The following is a 19952-nucleotide window of genomic DNA, read 5'->3' on the forward strand; positions in this document are numbered from 1 at the left end:
CCATGGTCCCTGTATGCTTCAAAGCACATTTTAACAACAACAACAACAACAATAAACAAAACCCCACCCACAACTGATAAGCAGGGATAGGCCTGTAAGGTAATAGCAGTTTAATGAGTGCAAATGACTACTTATCTAAATTGTAAGAATCAGTACCACTGAGGCTGGAAATAAAAGAAGTGTCTGGATTGAGGCTGGCATTGAACTAAATAAAAGTTTTAGAGCTTTAATAAAGAATACATACGGCACAATTACAGGTAACTACTGAAAAACTATTACTCCCCCAAAGCTGAGAGCTGAGTGTTTGTCTTGTACCACTTAGTGGAAATTTTATTATTTAAGGGGGGGGCTTCCTAGTCTTGGCAAGAAGGAGGAGGAGTACTTTATAACTAGTGAATAAAAAACAGATCAAGTTCTTTAAAGATTATTTAGCGACAAGCTCTTATAACAAAATACACTTTCCTTCTGACCCTATGAACTACCAGTATTGCTTCATTCAGATTAATTGAGCCAAACAGGTTTTATTAACTTGATTTAAGGCTCCAGATATTCTCCTCTGCTGAAGCACCTCTCAGCTGGGGCGCTCAGAGCCCCTGGACAGCTCACAACCATCCGCCCCTGCTGAGGCTTGTGCCCCTTGCCAGCAGCCCCACCACCTCCAGGCCTGCTCTGCCTCTGTGCCCCAGCGGCCTCCGGTCCACACCAAGCAAGAAGAATGTGAATCTTCCAAAGGAAGCCCCTCAGCACAGCTCACATGGGCATGTCTTTCACGGAGGCTGTGAGGGGACCGCGGGGGCAGGGCACAGTGGGCCCTGAACCTCCATACCCGTCAGCCTCCGCACAGCCGTGACCTGAGGATGCTCCCCTAACCCGGGCACACCGGGCAGAGCACAGTGCTTTCCACAGCCTATTCTCAGGAGGATTCAATGACAATTCTTCAATGATCAAGTTTGATTCCTTAAGTCAGTTCCCTGCATTAAAATGAGTGAAATCCAAATGTTGAAAATGAACAAAGGTGCTGCACTCCAAGACAAACAAACAAACAAAAAGGTGATTCATGCTAAGAAGAATTCAGCACTGCTGAATTTTCTAAAAAAAAAAAAAAAAAAGGACCAAAAACAGCAGAAAAGTTCTGAACAGGTAGCACCATCTGCACAGCCGGGTGAGACGCCGAGCTGGTCATGCAGAGGTGTTCCACGGGGAGCAGCGTGGTGAGGACGTGAAGCTCACCAAAGGAGGGAAGGAGGCGTACTGGCGCTAACTCCCGGAGGAGCTGTGGCCCCCAGGGTGAGCGGTACAACTCTGTGGCTCTCCCCTGGCTTGGTTACCACCTCTAGGCCCTGAATTAGGATGCAGCTGCAGCTAGGTTCGGGGCGCAACCCCGCAGAGGTCAACCTCTGATGGTCCAGGGGGAGATAGGGAACAGGGAAGCCCGGGAGGGTAAAAGGGATAAAGAGATGGTGAAGAGATGGAGAGAGACCCTGTAAAGACACTGCTAGGGCCCTAAAGCGCACACCAAACGCTTTGAGAATTTAAACAAAGGGAGAGAACCCCAGTCAGGTCCCAGTGGCCACTGGGTGGGCTTTGTCAGGCTCCTCTTCAGGAACTCTTCAGGGAATCTATGATATATGAGATGAAAACAGACAGAATGAACAGATACCAGAATCCAACCATTCTAGGGCTGGCGCTGTGGCACAGCAGGTAAAGCTGTCGCCTGTGGCGCTGGCATGCCATACGAATGCTGGTTCGTGTCCTGACAGCTCTACTTCTGATCCAGCAACCTGCTAACGTGCCTGGGAAAGTGGCAGAGGATGGCCGCTGCACCGAACGGCTCCAGCTTATGCACGCGTGTGGCAAAGGACCCAGGAGGAAGGTCCTGGCTCCTGGCTTCAGACTGGCCAAGTTGTGGTCATACTAGCCATTTAGGGATGAACTAGTGAATGCATTCATCTGTTTCTAACGCTTTCAAATAAATAAAGCAAATCTTAAAAAAAAAAAAAATCAAACTATTCCTTTTATGCCAGACTTTCGAGATCAAGAAGACAATATCACTCCCACTACATTTTTCTGTTCTGTAGATCTAATTATTTTCATTTATGTTACCATGTAATGAGTATATAATTATTTTAAGGAGATTCAAAGCTTCTTTGTTTTGATTTCTAATGATGGAAATATTGATTACCGTAATGCATGTAAACAACACTCCTTGGGGGTTCTTAGTAATTTTCAGGAGTGTCAGGGATTCAAGGCTTGGATATACGCTGCCTTCTTATGACCTCCATCCTTCCTGGCAACATTTTGCTTCAGTATAGTAAGGCGTTGAAAACATCTGGCTGCAGTCATTGGACCCTTCACTGAGTTACCCAGAGATCACAGAACGGATTAAGTGATGGGTGTTTTAAAGCTTGGTCAGTATAGGCAATGAGACAAAGCTGTGCTCTCGAATACGACATTGGCCGAGTGTAAAAATAAATAACCTTTTTTTTTTACCTATGCATTATTACAATGTCATGGTTTTGGACATAGAGAAAACTGGTCCTTGTTATCTATCTCCAGAGGATGGCTTTAGAATTTTTTGATACAAATATTGGTCTTTAGAACACCAATCTCCAGTAGAAATCAACTGTCTGTCTGATGCGTAAACCTGGTTTTCAACACAAGGCAAGGTGCACTAATAAAACTTAAAAACAACAAAAAATCCAGACACGGCCGTTCTAGCAGCAGTAAGTGAGGAGAGATTTTCAGAGTCGAGAGCAAGGCTACTCAGTGGGGAGACCCCTGAGAAGAGGGGCCGTCCCAAGTCCTGCACAGTGGCATTAAAACAGAAACCAGCCAGGCTGCACGTGTATTGGCTCCTACAAATTCCAAATTACACAGCGTCTGAGGTGTTATTCTCTCTCACTAAACACTGCCGAGGACCCCAATTAATTCTTGAAATGCTAACAGCCCAAAAGACAAGCGTGCAATGATATTTACTTGGGAGTATAAGTTGGGGTGATATTTTGGGAGGAACATTTGAAATATTTAGTGGCAGCTTAACATGCATGTTCACTAACTAAGCAATTCCAGGTTTAGAAATTTATCCTGAGAAAACAGGTAAAGGGCTGTTTGAAGGCAAAAATATGAAACAGAAAAATCATAAAACAAAATGTTGCATGACTAGTCTTGCTGACGGTAAAGAGTAACTTCACTATAGTAGTAGGTGATTTCAAGTCTGCTTAGAATATTTTGTCTATAATGACAAATTAATATATATAAATAGTATGAAGATACTTTCATAGACTTAGTAGCAAGAATATAAATTAATACAAATAAATAATTTAGTGGCATTTATCTTTGGGATCCCGTTTTTTTTACTTACGCATTTTTACTTATATATTCTGATCTTTCTGCAGTGAACATTCTCTTTAACCAACACAATAACTGACAAGTATTTTCTCAAGGCAACCATGTAATTGTTAGCATTTCTCTAATTATTGTCATATTGAACATTGTAGGTATGACAGAAGAAAGTGGTATTGAGGGTGTAGAGGATGGAAAAGATGAGACAGGGCCGGGGCAGGCCCTCACACTGTTTAATATACATATGTGTATATATGTGTGTGTGTGTGTACATATACACACAATTTTTTTTTTTTTTTTTTTGCTGTGACGTCTTAAGTTAATTGTAAATTTAACAACCTGGAAAGAAGTTTTCAATGGAGCATAGTAGTGAGTATCTTCTATTCACAGGTCTATAATCTACTCTGGCAGGTTTAATTTTTCCCCTTCCCTTGGAAATGCTGACACTGTTGTGTAACGAGCACCTTCCTTTTTTATAAGACTCCCCACTGCCTTGGTAGGCACAGCTCTCTCACACCCTTTTTGGGGAACTAAGCAGGCTTTACCTAAAGACACCCAAACTGGAAAATGGCCTCTATCCGCCTGGTCCCATGAGTCCTCCGACTGATGCTGCCTGCCACAGGTCTCTTCCGCTTTATACAATTCATGCTGGAGGAAGGGTTTTGTGACGTTAAAGGACTTGGGAATAAAGAGGCACAGAGACTCCTCTAGCTGCTAAACTAAACTGTCACCAACTATTGGCCATCTAAATAGAAAAAAAGGAAGAATCCTACTAACTGAGTGAAAGATGTCTATCACACACGTTAGATATATTAACAATACTTCTTTAAAAGTCTTGTTAGTGAAATCTGGGAATAATTACCAAAACACTATACACATTGCTTAGACTAGGATATTTCTTTTCTTTCTCTCTTCTTTCCACCTTTGTTCTTTTTAATTCTATTATTAGCAGTATCATTATTTTGCATAAAAAGTAGAATGCTGCTGAATGGTACCCAAATGGCTGTCATGTACCATGCCAATACAGCAGCTCAGCCAACAATGTGAAGAGGAGAATTTGCCAAGTAAAAGAGAACCTAACAAATTGGTAATGGTTTCTAGCTTGACAGAATATGAAAATGATCCCTCGATGTGTGGCCACTCAGGCGGACACATAAAAATGTCTTAGAAGCAATCGTTTTACCTCAGATAACAGACCCTGACAGTGGAGTACAGCATGCTGGCTGACTTTGACATTTTAGAAGAATGGCAACCGTGACCTACAAAACCGTCTGGGAACCGTGTAATTTATGCACAACACACAGGCACATGCCACACACTCATAATAGTTGTTATAAATAATTTGGCATATAAGACTCGTTCCCCGAGTAGAATATACTTTATGAGACAGGATCTAAGTCCCCAGCGACTGGATAAAACTGAACTGGTTTGTTTATGAACAGCAATGATGCTGCTTACCAGGTTAAAATAATTCAGTGCTTTATGTTTACTAAGAAGCCTTTAGATGATGGCAATTTGTATTTTATATGAGTCTGTGTACTGCTTTGGATATAAGGCAGTGATGTAGTGTACACTGCAGATAAAACAAATTATAACCAAAAATTCTGGAGGTGCACAGTGTCTAGCTTTGACTTTCCGTTTAGGACAACTGAGAGCAAAAATGAACTCCACGAAGACTGGCTAATGATTCCTGCAACACCCTTGCTCCTCTTTCATCACTGCCACTTTCTTCAGTTGGAGAATTCGCGAATACCATTGACAAGTGTTTTCCTCCCCTCCCCTTGCTGCCAATCTGCTCAAATGTTCCCATTTGTTCAGCTTTCTAATATTGATTGCACGGTCAAATTCCATTAAAACCAAGACTGCCTCCCTCAAAAATACCTAGTTGATATCTGAAAATAATGAGAATTGCAAAATGAGAGTTTATCGCACCAAGGGGCTCGCAAGAACCTTGGAAAGTCAAATGGTCGTGCCAAGTTGAAAGCAAATTTGAATCCTGTGGGCTAAGAGCCTCAAATGAAACTTCTGGGCCTTGAATTTGTTGGTGACTTTCCTGTTCAATAAAAAAGGACTTAAATAGCTTATAAAAAGGTTAAAAAAAACTTATTGGGCATTAAACTGCTCTTACAAAACACCATCTTGATGAGTTAAGTGTAAATGAATCAGAAACACATGGGTCATATTTCCTTAAAAAATGCATATGGATTCAAAAATAAGGGGAGGAGGACTTGGCAAAATATTTTCTTGTGTGTGTGGTGGTTGAACCTAAAACATTTGAAAGATATTCTGAGGCATTCAAAGGAATCCAAAATAAAACTAAACCTGTCCAATCATATAAAAAAAAACACAGAAACTTATATGCAACATGCATTTATCTCCCCGGGTCCATCAACACCTCCTGAGCCTGCACCTCTGGCAAGAGACCAGACGAAGCCTCCAAGTAACTTCCATGCAGATTTACACACATGGAAAAGTCGGAGACACCTGCTGTCAGAAATGGAGGATTTTATAAAAATTGGCATCCTAACCCAGATCATGTGGAAAGTATAAATTAGTGGAGAAATATACAACTGCTTTCAGGGTCCTAGGTTAGGCAGCTATTCATTGCATAAAAACCACCATGCCCTCAGACCTCCTGAGCTCTATACAGGTGCAGAGTCTTACTTGTTTATAAGCTTTCTTATTAAGCGTTTTTATGTCGCTTTTCATGTGGATCCAGCCCCTCTTCCTCCACCCTCCAATTGTGAGTGCTTGACAAATCTTGCTGACTGGCTTCCCGGAGTCTGGGAGTTTTGAACATGGTTTTGAAGCAGGGGGAGGCGCTGCTTGGCAGGAGAGGACAGAGGCTAGCGCTCTGCGCTGGGGTGATAGTACATGAAGTGGCCAGGAGGCTCCAGAGGGTGAGTCATGTGCGGGGGTCAGACATTGGCTTGCTTGCAGCACTGTGTTCGAGCCAGGGTGTAGTGGGAGGTGCAGGCAGCTAGGTGTGGGGAGGCCTACAGCACTGCAAGAGAAGTCAACTTGAGGACACAGGGGTGTGAGAGGAGAAAACACAATTCTTCTTTAAAAAAAAAATTTTTTTTTTGCGAGTATAGGATAAAGTTCTAAGCAGAGAACTAGTTTATGTCATTAATTTCATTATATCTTATCAGTGCGTTTAGAAGCTGAAAAATATCCAAAGATAAAGATAAAATTAACTATGTACATGTTGCCAGGATCCTGCAGGTCATAAACTTGAACAGGAAGTGAGAAAGATTATGAAATAAGATTACGGAATTTGAAAGTGTTTGTGAGAAAAGTCTAAAAAAATTACTGACGTCTTCTAAGGTTGTTTCCTAGCTGTTAAACATGAATCTTGTTTTTTTATTTGTTTGTTTTTCACAATATTTGAAAGTTCGGGCAGAAATCGTGTCCTGCATCTTGTATGCTGGCTAGCACAGTGCTGGGAAAACACCACACACTTAGGAGGCGAGTGTTCACTGAACACTGTGTATGTTGATTTCACTTGATATTGAACTGAAATGAAGCAAAGGGTGACACGCTCCGATAATGATGTTGCTAAACTCCGGGAGGAAAAAAAAAAAAGGATGATACAGCGGACACATCTGGGCAGTGTCTACTGCAAGCCTGTCTGTTCAGAGTTAGACACCCCAGTCCTTACCAGCCCTCGTCATCTTCCACCTCCGCTTCAGAAACGTCGTTTTCTGGAGTGTCAGCAATTGCTTGAGTGAGCTTAGATTTGAACTGGTTCAGCAGTGCAAGAGTCTGAAACAACAATGAGGCCGCTCAACTTTCTGCCAGACAAATGTAACTTAAAAATCTTACATGTGGTAGGAAAATGAAATAAACATTTTGTTTTTGAAAGAAAAAGGGAACATTGCCTTCCGGATGCAATTACATCGAGAAACCTTGATATTGTCCCGTTTGGATTTTCACACACCTGTTCCCACACAGACAGGTTATAGCTTTCTGATTTTAGGACCATGACTTTGTGTAGGAGACATTTTTAAAAAAATATATGCTTATAAAATTTTAATATCCACAAGACAGGGAGTAATTCACGAAGATATGGAGAATCGCAACCAAAACACTGAGAACAAATGGCATTCTTCATTTAACAAATTTGACTGTTGGAAGGTGGGCAAACTGGAATAATATCTTTAGAGAGCTGTTGATATGAATTGCAAACTTTAACTAATCATGTTCTCTTGCTTCAGTAGTTCCATTCCTGGGAATACCTTCGAAAACAGGCTTCTGAAACACAGAAAATGTGCTTTGCAGAAGTTCTTCATACAAATGGAGACACGGAAACACAGTACATGTCTATCAATAAGGTAGATGTATTTTGTAAACAAGCAATAGATATGCTAATATAGTATTAAAATTATATATAGAGAGCATTGTATTCTATGATTAGGAGAAAGAAGGAAGATAAATATCAATGTTGAGTACATGGAATACATGACTCTGATATCTTCCGTGGCTTCCTTGCCTTTTGTGGTCCAGAAGAAGACATTGTTACAATTTTGTTATCATATTGTTTCCTTAGTAATCTACTCATGAATTTGAGCAAAGAACATGCAGTAGAAAAGGTGTTCTATTTTATTGTTTTAATGAACACATTATTGTGAAATAACATCACCTCTGTATGAAAAAGTCAAGGGCCAAAGGAGGATGTTGGCATGTTGAATTCAACACTAAAATCTTCAGTCCTCATAAGTGACCAGACAAGTGAAAGATAGTTTAAAATGTGGATCACAGGGAGAATGGAGACACAGGACACACAAAGGCTCCAGAGAGTATTTAGAAACACCATAGTGATCACACTAGGATTGTAGGACCAAAATCTTCAAACAAAAGCATTTTTTCTCTTTTGCTTTTAGATAAGTCATTAAATAAAAATATGAGCTTCATTGTACCTGCTTTATGATAAAAAGGCTACCGTAGAAATACTGAAAAAAGGAAAGTAAAACAACAGCTGCTCCTTGGGCCTGGTACAGTGGCTCCAATGGCTGGGCTCCCATATGGACACTGGTTCATGTCATGGCGGCTCCACTTCCCAGCCAGCTCCATGCTTGTGGCCTGGGAAAGCAGTGGAGGAGGGAGACCCAGAAGAAGCTCTTGGCTTCCTGGCTTTGGATTGGTTCAGCTCTCGCTGTTGCAGCAATTTGGGAGTGAGCCAGCAGACAGATCTTTCTGTCTCTCCTTCTTTCTATAAATCTCTTTCCAATAAAAACTAAATACATCTTTAAAAAAAACTATTCATCACTCAGAATAATCACTGCTGACATTTGGATATATTTTTTTCAAAAGTAATCTGTATTTTAAAATTAAACTTTATCACTTTTTAGTGGCGTGACTTTGCACACCTGAAAATGTCTTTGTGAGTACACAGGAAACTAAAGGGGCTGGTATTGTGGTTTAAGTGGCAAAGTGTTGCTTGAATGCCAGTTGGCCCAGGTGTTTGGGACCCTGCTACCCACATGGGAGACCTCAAGGAGCCTGCCCTAACCCCTGCTGTTGGGGCCAACTAGTGGATGAACCAGTGGATACAAGATTTCTCTCTCTTGTCTCTTCCCCCTTCTCTGTATCTCTGATTTTTCGAATGAATACATAAAAGAAAAAAGACCTCTCAATGAAACATAATTTAAAAACTTCCTAAACAATCACACTAGATGTGGATCTTTGAGTTCAACATGGCCAGGCAGGAACCGGCGTTTGGCCTACTGGATTCCTGCCACTCCTATGGCTTCGGCCTGACCCGGGCCTGGTCACTGTGAGGGGTCTGAGGAGTGAGCCAATAGAGGAAACTTCAGTTTTTCAGTTTCAGTTTCCTCTCAAGCACATTAACAAAGGAAAGAATTCAAGGCACTTAGTTTTTGGAGCACACTTGGGGACTGTGCTACTGGTATTTGGTCAAATATGGGGGCCAGTGAATAGCAGCATCCTGTTCACTTTTCTTAGCTTGGCCAAATTTGACACTGGATTTTCCTGGCTGCATTCTAACGGTCAGGACAACCACTGGGCAGAAGAGAAAATGCCACAAAAGTAACCAACTACCTTACCAGATGAAGTATATATAAGGAGCCATTTCTTTTTGGACATTGACTGTTAAGACAGTGAATTTTCTGGGACTTTTACTGGCGGGATGAAGGGCCACCTGTATACAACATGGGTTCTGGGTATGGTGAAAATGTTTCCAGGGTGGATGAGCCCTGCTGAAGGTGCCCAGCATAGGCGAACTGTCTGCATGGGATATGCTGGTCTTCCAGGTGGCTCCTGCCTCCTCCAGGGCTGGTCTGAGTTCTGGTGACTCTCCACCTGGCGGTCAGGTAACAGCTGTTTTTGCAACATGCAAATGAGATCACATTGGTTCCATCCATTGGTGATTCCCCACTGACCTTAGGGGAAGTCTAAACTCAAAAAGAAGCTTGCAAGGACTGATTCTGACTTGTGTCCACAGCCTCATTTCGTTCCCTTTTTTATTAGTTTAAGTTACAGCTATAGTTAAGATCTATCTAGTTCTTTGTAAAGAGGGCAGAGGCTTCATATATATATACTTTCCTTTCCGTCTAAGCATAGCGGGTCTCTATGTAGGTATTGCCTCAGTCTTAAAAACTCAGCTACTGATGAATCATTTTCTCAGGGTGGCCTTCCCAGATGCCTGGACACATTAGGTTTTACTGTTATATGATTTATTTATTTAGTTCTCTATACCTCTACACTCATAATGTCCAACTCCATTGGTTGGTACTGCTTGTCTCACTGGCTCTTTTTTCTTGACGGTTCTGAGACAGCAAGGGTGTGTTCACCTGCTGACCACCAACTAGAGATTAGTGGCACCATGCAGGTGGTTATTTGCGCTCAGGGGGTAAAGGACAGCACAGATGACAATGATCCTCCACCTCTCTGGTAGTACAGTCACCACGGCAGCTATTCTGAAGACTATGTGTCGCCACGAAAACAAGTAATAATGGACTTTCTCTTAATTTCATTTGATGTGCCACTTCTCTTGAAAACTGCATATAAATTAGTTCTCTATAATTAGAATTTCCTATACCAGACTTCTTGCTGAATTTTTCCTCTGATTATTTTCATGTTAAGTACTGGTGCATGATCCTTCCTTGTTGGTAATTAGGTGCCTTTATCATGCAGTTTCTGATTAGATTAATTTATCCGAGGAAGCTTGGGCTTTTAAACTTAGTTTTATTTTGCCTGTTTCATTTATGTGCCTAAATTGGCATGTCTTCATATACTTTTATGGTAGTGCCAAAATGAAATGATTTCGGCCTGCCCCCAAACTTTCCAGCATGTAGGGCTGTTGAAAAGAACTGTTTTACCAAACACCAATGACTTGTACGATGCCTACAGCTGTCTCCCAAATAGTTGAGCTAATGTCTTATCTTTTTTTTTCTGTCCAAAGTTAATGACATAGGAGTGACTGGAACATATAGTTCTACTACAGTAAAAGTCACCCCAAAGAGCCACTGTCCTATTTCTAGCTGGTGCACGATGCTGAACTGAGCTGCTGGGTATCTGAGACATTGGGCTGGCAGAAAGCCTTTGGTCATTTCAGGCACCTCATCTTGATTTCATAGATTTTACTTGCAGAGAACTTCCACCTGTTTCTAGAGATAAAGCGCTTCAGAGAAAGCCTGTATTTGATAAAGGAATATCATGTTGAAACTTGCAAGTTTTAGGCTTTTTCACCTAAATTATCTGGAAGAATTCCCGAATCTGCACCACTATATGGATGGCTGAGGTCTCTGGCCTCCATCCTTTGTCACTGTTGAGTGACAGTGGGCTCCCTGTTACATAATCAGGCTCTGGCTAGCAGCACATCCAAGACAATGACTTGTATGGAGATTTCGGTCCTGGAATTACCTGGTCTTCGCGGGAAGTCCCCTTCTTGGCCTGTTGCTTCCGCAAAGCTTCGTACTTTCGCTTTTCTCTTCTGTATTCTGCAACAGCACCATTGGGAACATCTTCTTCCTCTGAAGAAAGTAGAATATGCTTTGAATAACGAGGAAAAGGCTCTGTGGATGAACACTAATTCACGCTTATCCCAGCATTTGGGATTGGTTTTCCTTTATTTAATTCCAAAACAAAAGCTCTAAGTTCCCACTGCTTCCAGTTATCTTCTAGATAGGAAGTGATGAGATACTTTTTTAACCAACTTTATAAAACTCTTTATTCTATGTTGCACTATTATAATGGTTTTTTGCACTTTAGCTTATGTAAGTTGGCTATAATAAATTGACCTAACAAGTACATTAGACAGGAGAGTGACCGGATCATAATTTTTGCTAAGGTACAAATCACAAAGTTAATCTATGGGTTTGATTCTACAGTAATTCCATGTTAAGGTTAGTTAACCTTTGGATTCATAAAATTCAGTTTAAGCTCCCCCCAACCTAAGTATTCACATTTATAAATTCTCATGTGTATATACAAATTAAAGTTTGAACAGTTTGTGGAAAATGGAATTTAAAGGTAGGTATATTTGCATGCAAAAGTTTTTTTAATCCATGCATAGTTTTTCATAATATATTTTCCAAAATTTTAAAAAAGTATCCTCGGAAAAAAAAAAAAAAAAAAAAAGTATCCTCGGATGTTCGTATTAATGAAAATTTGTGACTTAAAACAACAACAAACATCAGGGGTGGCATTTAGTGTGGCAGGCTGGGATTTCAGGTGGGACACCTGTTCAACGCCCAGCTCCGGGTCTTGCCTCCTGCTTCTGATCATTTCGACCCTTTTGCTCCTGTCAGTCTGCTCTGGAGATCTGAAAGGACTGTGTTCTGAGCTCCAGTGGGCTTTGGACCCAACGGTCTGCTTCAGGCAACCAGGGAATGAGCCAGTGAGTTTCTGTCTTTCCGCTTCTCAAACAAATTAATAAAAAACCAAGGAACAAAACACGCTATCTCTTTCTTGTCTTTAAATTGCAAACCAAGATGAGCCTGAGGTAATCAAGCATGCCCCCAGATTTTGCTATTTTGCTGCCTGATTTGAGGAACAGTATGAATGTGCAATATATTAACAATCAGTCATTTGGTCAAGAGATTTTCTGGTCTAAAAAAAAAATGTGTGAACCAAGAATCAAGATATCTTTTTGTGGTTACCTAAAATGATTTTGAGGGAACTTGAAAGGAATGATTGGTTTTATTTTAGACAATTTTATATGGATTCCATTAAGCACTGTATATTCAGCTCTTCTTTCAAGACTGACAGCTATAAATGCTGAAAACGCAGCACATTAGTGAGATAGAAACCATTAGACATGAGGTAATATCTGATATATAGTATCCCATATGAACCACCAGTGAAGAAAGGGTATTATCATAATTGACAAAACTCACTTCAATAAGTGATCTTTATTACAGGTCTTTAAAACGTAGGGAACTATGCTGTGTGATAGCAGGTAAAGCTGCCACCTGTGGTGCCAAACATCCCTAACAGGCACAGGTTGAGTCCTGGTTGCTCTACATCTGATCCAGCTCCCTGCTAATGTGCTTGGGAAAGCACTGGAGGATGGCCCACGTGTTCGGGACCCTGCACCCATGTGGGAGACCTGAAAGAAGCTCCTGGCTTCAGACTGGCTCGCTTCTGGCTGTCTGAGGCCATCTGGGTAGCAAATCAAAGGGCGAGACAGAAAATCTTGTTTCTCTCTCTCCATTTCTCTCTGAAACTTCACCTTTTCAATAAATAATTTTTAAAAAACCCTTACTTTTATATTATTCTCTTTACTTACTTCTTTGAACACCTCTCATCTTGTTCTGTATCAATTCCATTTGCATTGTCTTGGGATAAAGACCAAGATGCTTCAGACTCGTGATTCCCATCTGAGGAATTCCTCCATGCTTTCCTGGTCTCATCACCTGGAACCTTTCTGCTCCATCCACCTCAACTCACTTTCATTTGGCTCACAGTCATTATTCACCGAGTGCATTCTGTTTGTTTAGTTTTAGTCTTTCCTTTAAAAAATGCTTGTTTGTTTATCTGAAGGGCAGTTACTGAGAGAGGAAGAGAGACAGACCGATATCTCCAACCACTGATTCACTCCCCCAAAAGGCTGCAACTACTGCAAGAGTTTCATCTGGTCTCCCAAGTGAGTGGCAGGGGCCCAAATATGTGGCTCTCCAAAGCATCTTCCACTGCTTTCCCAGGTGTATTAGCATGGAAGTAGACCAGAAATGGAGCATACTGGACTTGAAGTGGCACTCGCATGGGATGTCTGCATTGCAGGCGGTGGCTTAGCCTGCTGGTTCATAGCATCGATTCCATAACCTTGGTCTCTTGATCCCTGATCTTTACCCAGTCTGTTTTTTGCAGAACATTAAAAGCCCTGCAACTCATTTTCCTCACTACATTCCTCTTCAAGTTGCAGGTCTCAGTATGGGTGGCACTTCCTTTAGGGAGACAGTTCTCCCTGGAGCCTTCAGAGCACCCTTTAACACTTATTGCATTTTATGGTCATTTCCTATTTCCTATTGTCTAACCCTTGCTGGACAATATACTGTTTGAGGACAAGTCTTATATCCTTGGCAGTCAGGACAGTGGGTGGCAAATGTTAAAAAGTTGACAATGGGTCAAATGAATGAAGTGAACGCGAGTCTGCAGAGAACAGGAAGGCATTAAGCTGAACTGGCCTCCCAGAATCAAAGAGTTTACAGCTTGTCATGCACCGGGGTTTCCTGCTTCACTGCCTTTAGGAAATCAATAATATTTCTTTTTTAAATAAAGATTTATTTATTTTTATTGGGAAAGCATATTTGCAGAGAAGGAGAGACAGAGAGAAAAATCTCTCATCTGCTGGTTCACTCCCTAAATGACTGCAATGGCTGGAGCTGAGCTGACCCAAAGTCAAGAGCTAGGTGTCTTTTCTGGATCTCCCACAAGGGTGTAGGAGCCAAGAGTTTTGGGTTGTTCTCTACTGCTTTCCCAGGCCACAAACAGGGAGTTGGGTGGGAAGTGGAGCAGCTGGAACATTTGGGATCCCGGCGCTTGCAAAGTCATCTATCCACTGAGCTATCATGCCGCCCTCCCCCCTCCTTTTATTTAAACTTGTTTATTTTCATCTACTTGAAAGATAGAATGCTAGAATGAAACAAAAAGAAACTTCAACCTGCTGGTTTACTCCCCAAATGCTTGCAATAGCTAGGGCTGTCCAAGACAAAGCTAGGAGCCCAAACTCTGTTCAAGGTTGCCAAGTGAATGGGAGAAACTCAGTCACAATGTCATGGTCGGCTTCTTGCAGGATGCGTTAGCAAGAAGCTGGATCAGAAGCAGAGTAGCCAGGATTTACACCGGCACACCAGCTGGATGTGGGAATCTCAAGCAGCAGATTAACCACTGCACAGCAACACCCACCCCCTAGTGATACTTCTTTTCTGTCCTTTCCCTTTGACAGAATGTACAAATTCCTAGGACTGGGCCAACATCGTGGCATAGTAGGCTAAGCCTTTTCCTGTGGTGCTAGCATCCCATTTGGGCACTGGTTCTAGTTTTGAGTGCTCCACTTTTGATCCAGTTTCCTGCTAATGGCCTGGGAAAGCAGCCAAGGATGATGGCCCAAAGCCTCGGGCTCTTGCATCCAACAGGAGACCAGAGGGAAGCTCCTGGTTGCTGGCTGTAGCAGCCATTTGAGAAGTGAACCAGTGGATGACTCCCTCTCTCCCTCTCTCCTCTCTGTAACACTTGTCTTTTAAGCGAAAATAAAACAAAAACAAAAAGGAAGCAAACAAACAAAAACAGAAAAAAAAAAAAAAACCTGCTAGGGCAAATTCTGATGCATATCCTTGAACTGTCGTCTGTTTTAATAGTGAAAAACATGCAGAAGAAAAAGAGAAGCTCTTTGCTTTTGCATTTTCAGCTACAAATGAATAAAACCCTTATTGGTGCCAATATTTTTTAAAAAGTTTATTCTATTTCTTTTTATTGGAAAAGCAGATATACAGAGAGGAGAGAGGGAACGCAGCAGAGGAAGGAACAGTACTGGCACCCTGTCATTCACATCAGAAACCAGGTGGAATTTTGGCTTCTTGGCTTCAGCTTGGCTCAGCCCCAGCTTTTGCAGCCACTTGTGGAGTGAAACACTTGGGCTCACTCTGCCATTTTGTCTTTTGAATATGTAAATAAATAAACAGGTTGAGAAAAAGATAAGTACCAAAATAAACACTGGTATATGTTGTACATTTATATGCAACATGTAATGGAGGGGAAGGGAAAATGACTTTTTTTATAGATCATGGAGCAGTCTATGTATATTTCAAAAATGGTTTTAAGGATTCTTCAGTTATATTCACTAATGTTCTGATTTGAATTTTTTTGAAAAGTTATGGGAACACATTTGCCCTGATAATATCTTCATATCGTAGGTTTAGTCATTTTTTTCTTCATTTGAAAACAAATTTTTCAATTCTTTTATGATTTAATTCCATAGGCTCTGGGATTTCTCCAAGTTCCCTCCCTTCCCTAACTGATTTCCCCCACAGTATTACAATGGGTGGTCCCTCATGAACAGTCATAAGTCCATCATCCCGCTATCGAACTGTTTTCCAGCACTGTAGGCACAACCAGTGTCAGAGAGTCCAGCATCCTATTGTCAGCACATCTGTAACTGTTTCCCTGGGTCTGGATCCAGAGAGACGTACTGCACTGTGCCTCCACATCTGGACATGTCTCTGCTACACTTCTATTATACATTTCCCAAATACCCAGCCAGAAAACAAAGTCCACAGCGGGGAGATAAACAGAAACTTTTCATCAACAGGAAGTTAAACAACATGCTGCAGAATTACCAATGCACTGCTAAAGTGAAGAAAAAAAAAAATCAAAAAGCTTCTTGTAGAAACTGATGCTACTGCATGACCCATGTGGCGCTGAAGAAATGATGATAAAAACAAAAAGATTATTGCCATGAGATGTGGCAAAAACAGTGTTGAAAGGGACATTTTCAACCTCAGGTGCTTACAAGCAATCAAAATATACAAATGACTACGAAGTGCAAAAAGATAAAATTCACAGCAAAAATAGATTTGACAGCGCAAAGCTGCAAATTGAAACAAGAGCCATTCCTTAGGAAGATGAGCAAAATAACCCCTCAGCCATATTAACAATGAGCATCACGAAGGGACAATCATTTAAAACCAGACATGGCAGAGAAATGGCTGCAACTTCCGGCTCTCTATATGGGCCATAGTCATTTTTTCTTATAGTTAGTCACAACCAGCTTCAGAAGCACATTGTGCAAAGCAATCTGTACTGCTGATGGCAAACATCCAACAGTGTGCAGGAGGCACTCATACACTTCAAGGTATGTTTGACAGAATCTCTTTAATGCTAAGAACTGAACTGAAAATGATGACGAAAACATCTACAATCTCTAACTGAAGTAATAAACAAACTGCAAAACAAATCCTACTTTGAGAAATGTTAAGGAAATATTTTGGATAAAACTGCAGACCTTTTCATTGTTACTGAAGTCATCCAGATGAAGGAAATATATTAAACTTTCTCTTTTCATGCAGTTGGATATTGTTTCCAATAGGACTTTCATGTAACTTCATATTTAACTATAACCATTCACAGCAAAGCTCCCATGAAACAATTTTCTTTTTTTAAAACATTTATTTATTTTTTATTACAAAGTCAGATATACAGAGAGGAGGAGGTGAGACAGAGAGGAAGATCTTCCGTCTGATGATTCACTCCCCAAGTGAGCTCAATGGCCGGTGCTGCGCTGATCCAAAGCCAGGAGCCAGGAAGTTCTTCCAGGTCTCCCACATGGGGGCAGAGTCCCAAGGCTTTGGGCCATCCTCGACTGCTTTCCCAGGCCACAAGCAGGGAGCTGGATGGGAAGTGGGGCTGCCAGGATTAGAACTGGCACCAATATGGGATCCTGGTGCATTCAAGGCGAGGACTTTAGCCACTAGGCCACGCCGCTGGGCTGGAAACAATTTTCAACTTAGAATTCTACAATATTATCAATACCTCAATGATCAAATCACCTTGTCATCTAACAAAGTCTGAGACTATAGTCTAATTTCAGTTTTTAATATTTCAAAGGGGAATGTTTGCAAAAGTTAGACTTTTTACTTTCTGGTCATAGGTGAAACCACTGACTTCAACATTGCAGGCTGGATTTTACAGTGAAGGAAGCACAAATAATTGTTGCTCAGCATTGCACGGCTGTACCCTATCATTACTAAGCTGTGAATATTCTAGTCCTCCTTCTGTTCAAAAATGGAATAAAAAATTTAAGCTGTAATTATCTCTGTGTTGGGCTACCTGGATAGATTCAGGAGCTTTTAATTCACTTGTGACTACCAATCATTTAATTCCAATCTGACATACCTTTTAAAAGGTATACACAGTGGAGGTATAAAAAGTGTATTAAAGGTATATTAATAAGAGCTGAGAACAGTAACTGATACAATCCTAGTGTTAGGACAGCCAGATGGGCAACAGAGATTGTTTTAAGAATGGTCTCTTAATCCAATCTGCCTATTTCCAGAACACACAGTCTTCTCAGTAAAACATGCTGTACTTTTGCCTGGGCTGATTTTGTCCCGTGGTTATCTTCTCACAAATAACTATAAAATAAAAACAAGTGATCTGTGAGGTGCTGATGAAGGGCAACTTAATGCTACTTTGTGTCCGTATAAACCAACTATGTGAAAGTGGCGATCTGATGCAATCTCAAATAATTAAACTCCTATATAGTACCACATAGTCTCCATTACATTATTATTTTGATAGAATGAAAGGGACAGGCTATGTCTCAGAGAAAAGCCGTTTCATTCAAAAATGTTAATGAATGTTAACCTAAAAATTTCAATAGTTTAAATCTTCAGTGCTGGTAAAAGTAATTTTCTTTAAAAAAATTTTTTTTTAAATTTCATTTTATGACACAGTTTCATAAACTCTGAGATTCACCCCACCTCTCCAAAAAGCCCTCCCCCCATATTGAATTCCTTCATATTGTTACAGTAGTACAGTTCATATTCATTCATGATTCCTTCATTGCGGGCAAGGACCGTGCAGAAAGTACGGCATCGTATTGTCCAGATAAATGCAACAGTTTCATTGGGAGACCATCCCTGGTACGAAATTAGAGCTGGTGGAATATCATCCCCTCCAATGAAAAGGCACTACACAACTTTAACAACAATTTACAACATCATGAAGTTAATTGACACAGTATTGGGTGACCAATATGTTAGAAAAGCCAAGTTCTTAACCACTTCCTGTGACTACTTCATTGACATTGTATCCCAACCCTGGAGACTCCTGGATCCTCACCAAGGACTATCAGTATGGCCACCAAGGACTATATCCCAACGGCCAAGGAGACCACAGGGAATTGCAATACCCTTGTAGGCTGAGAACTCTGTCATCCATTCCCCATTGGATTTTCCACTGGGATGGAAGAAGCCCAGATCCTTCCTCACAGGATCTAATGTCATCGGAACAACAGCCAGGAGTCCTGAGCGGTCCTCAGAAACAGAAGAACAATAAACTTCCTTTGGGACCTGGGAGAGGAGTTTTCTCTGGTCCTTACTTAGTTCCAACTTTGGTTCCCCATTCTCTCTTGCAATGACCATCAGGGTTGCTCCAGAAGCACCCCCCCAAAATTAGATCAGATAGACAGAGACCAATAAGGAAAGCTTAGAACAGGAAACAGTCAGCTTGGACTCCATATATCTTACTAGACAGGACACAAAGATTAGTTACTCCTTACTAAGGTGTTGAAGATTTCTCTGCACACCCCTCCTGAAAGTGTTCTGCTCCTCAATTGTTAATATATGGCATGTTTGAGTTATAAGCCTGTTTGGACTAGCCTAAAATTCGTGAAGTTCAGTAGAAATCACTCTTGAATACTTGAAGTTGCTAAATATAAAAATGAAAATAGACACGATACAGCTGAATAGTACCCTATAGGCATTTTAAGGTGTATAGTAGCTGGTTGTGTATAAACTAAAACTGACACAAGTAATTTTCCTAGTCAAATTAATATTCACAACCATGTCATGATAAGTGAGATCCTCTTCTAGACAAGATTTGGAGGACAGTGTTGATGAAACTTTCATAATGTCATACTCTTCATAATGCAGATGTCTCACCGTCATCCTTCAAGAAAATGTAAAACACATCACAGAAAGTATGGAAATTTCGTCAAGCCCATTCCTATCACTTTCTTTTTTCTAGAGACCCACAAACTTAAGTCATGAAGGTCAGACAAACCTAGGCTGTCACAATACCTTCGGGTGTGTTCTTTGGTGGTTCTAGCGCTTGCTCTTGTAAGAGTTTTAAACATTGCCTGCTTTGGGAAGTCAGAGCGCTAGGCAGACCAGAGCTTCATGTCACTGACGTGTCCTAGGCTATATCTCAGTGCTTAAAATGGCCTGAGTTTCATCTCCTTGGATCTTTCCGTTCCCCTTGCAGTTTCCCGATCCTGCAGGCACTTTTCTTCTAGAAACAGGTTAACCTGAAGCACTTTGCTGGGAGAGGCTTTCCCCAAGGCTGGTTTTCCAAACAGAAGTGATGTGAAGGGGACCCACTACACGCCTACCCAGACTGTGTTGCTAAGCTGTCCAGGTCACCGAGGG

The 19952-nt window shown here is 41.2% G+C and overlaps 1 protein-coding gene across 1 annotated transcript in view; it reads right to left on the bottom strand.

Annotated features, from left to right (window-relative positions):
• The window catches only part of CWC27 (CWC27 spliceosome associated cyclophilin), a 206361-nt gene that overhangs the window by 16991 nt on the left and 169418 nt on the right, over positions 1–19952 (bottom strand). Inside the window, exons 12-13 of the mRNA XM_004583738.3 lie at positions 11227–11336; positions 7004–7107 (exon numbers count right to left, since the gene is read on the bottom strand). Coding sequence (XP_004583795.2) covers positions 7004–7107; positions 11227–11336 — 214 coding nt within the window. The remainder of the gene's footprint in view (positions 1–7003; positions 7108–11226; positions 11337–19952) is intronic.

The sequence above is a fragment of the Ochotona princeps genome, chromosome 23, assembly GCF_030435755.1.
Source record: "Ochotona princeps isolate mOchPri1 chromosome 23, mOchPri1.hap1, whole genome shotgun sequence".
Taxonomy (NCBI): Eukaryota; Metazoa; Chordata; class Mammalia; order Lagomorpha; family Ochotonidae; genus Ochotona; species Ochotona princeps.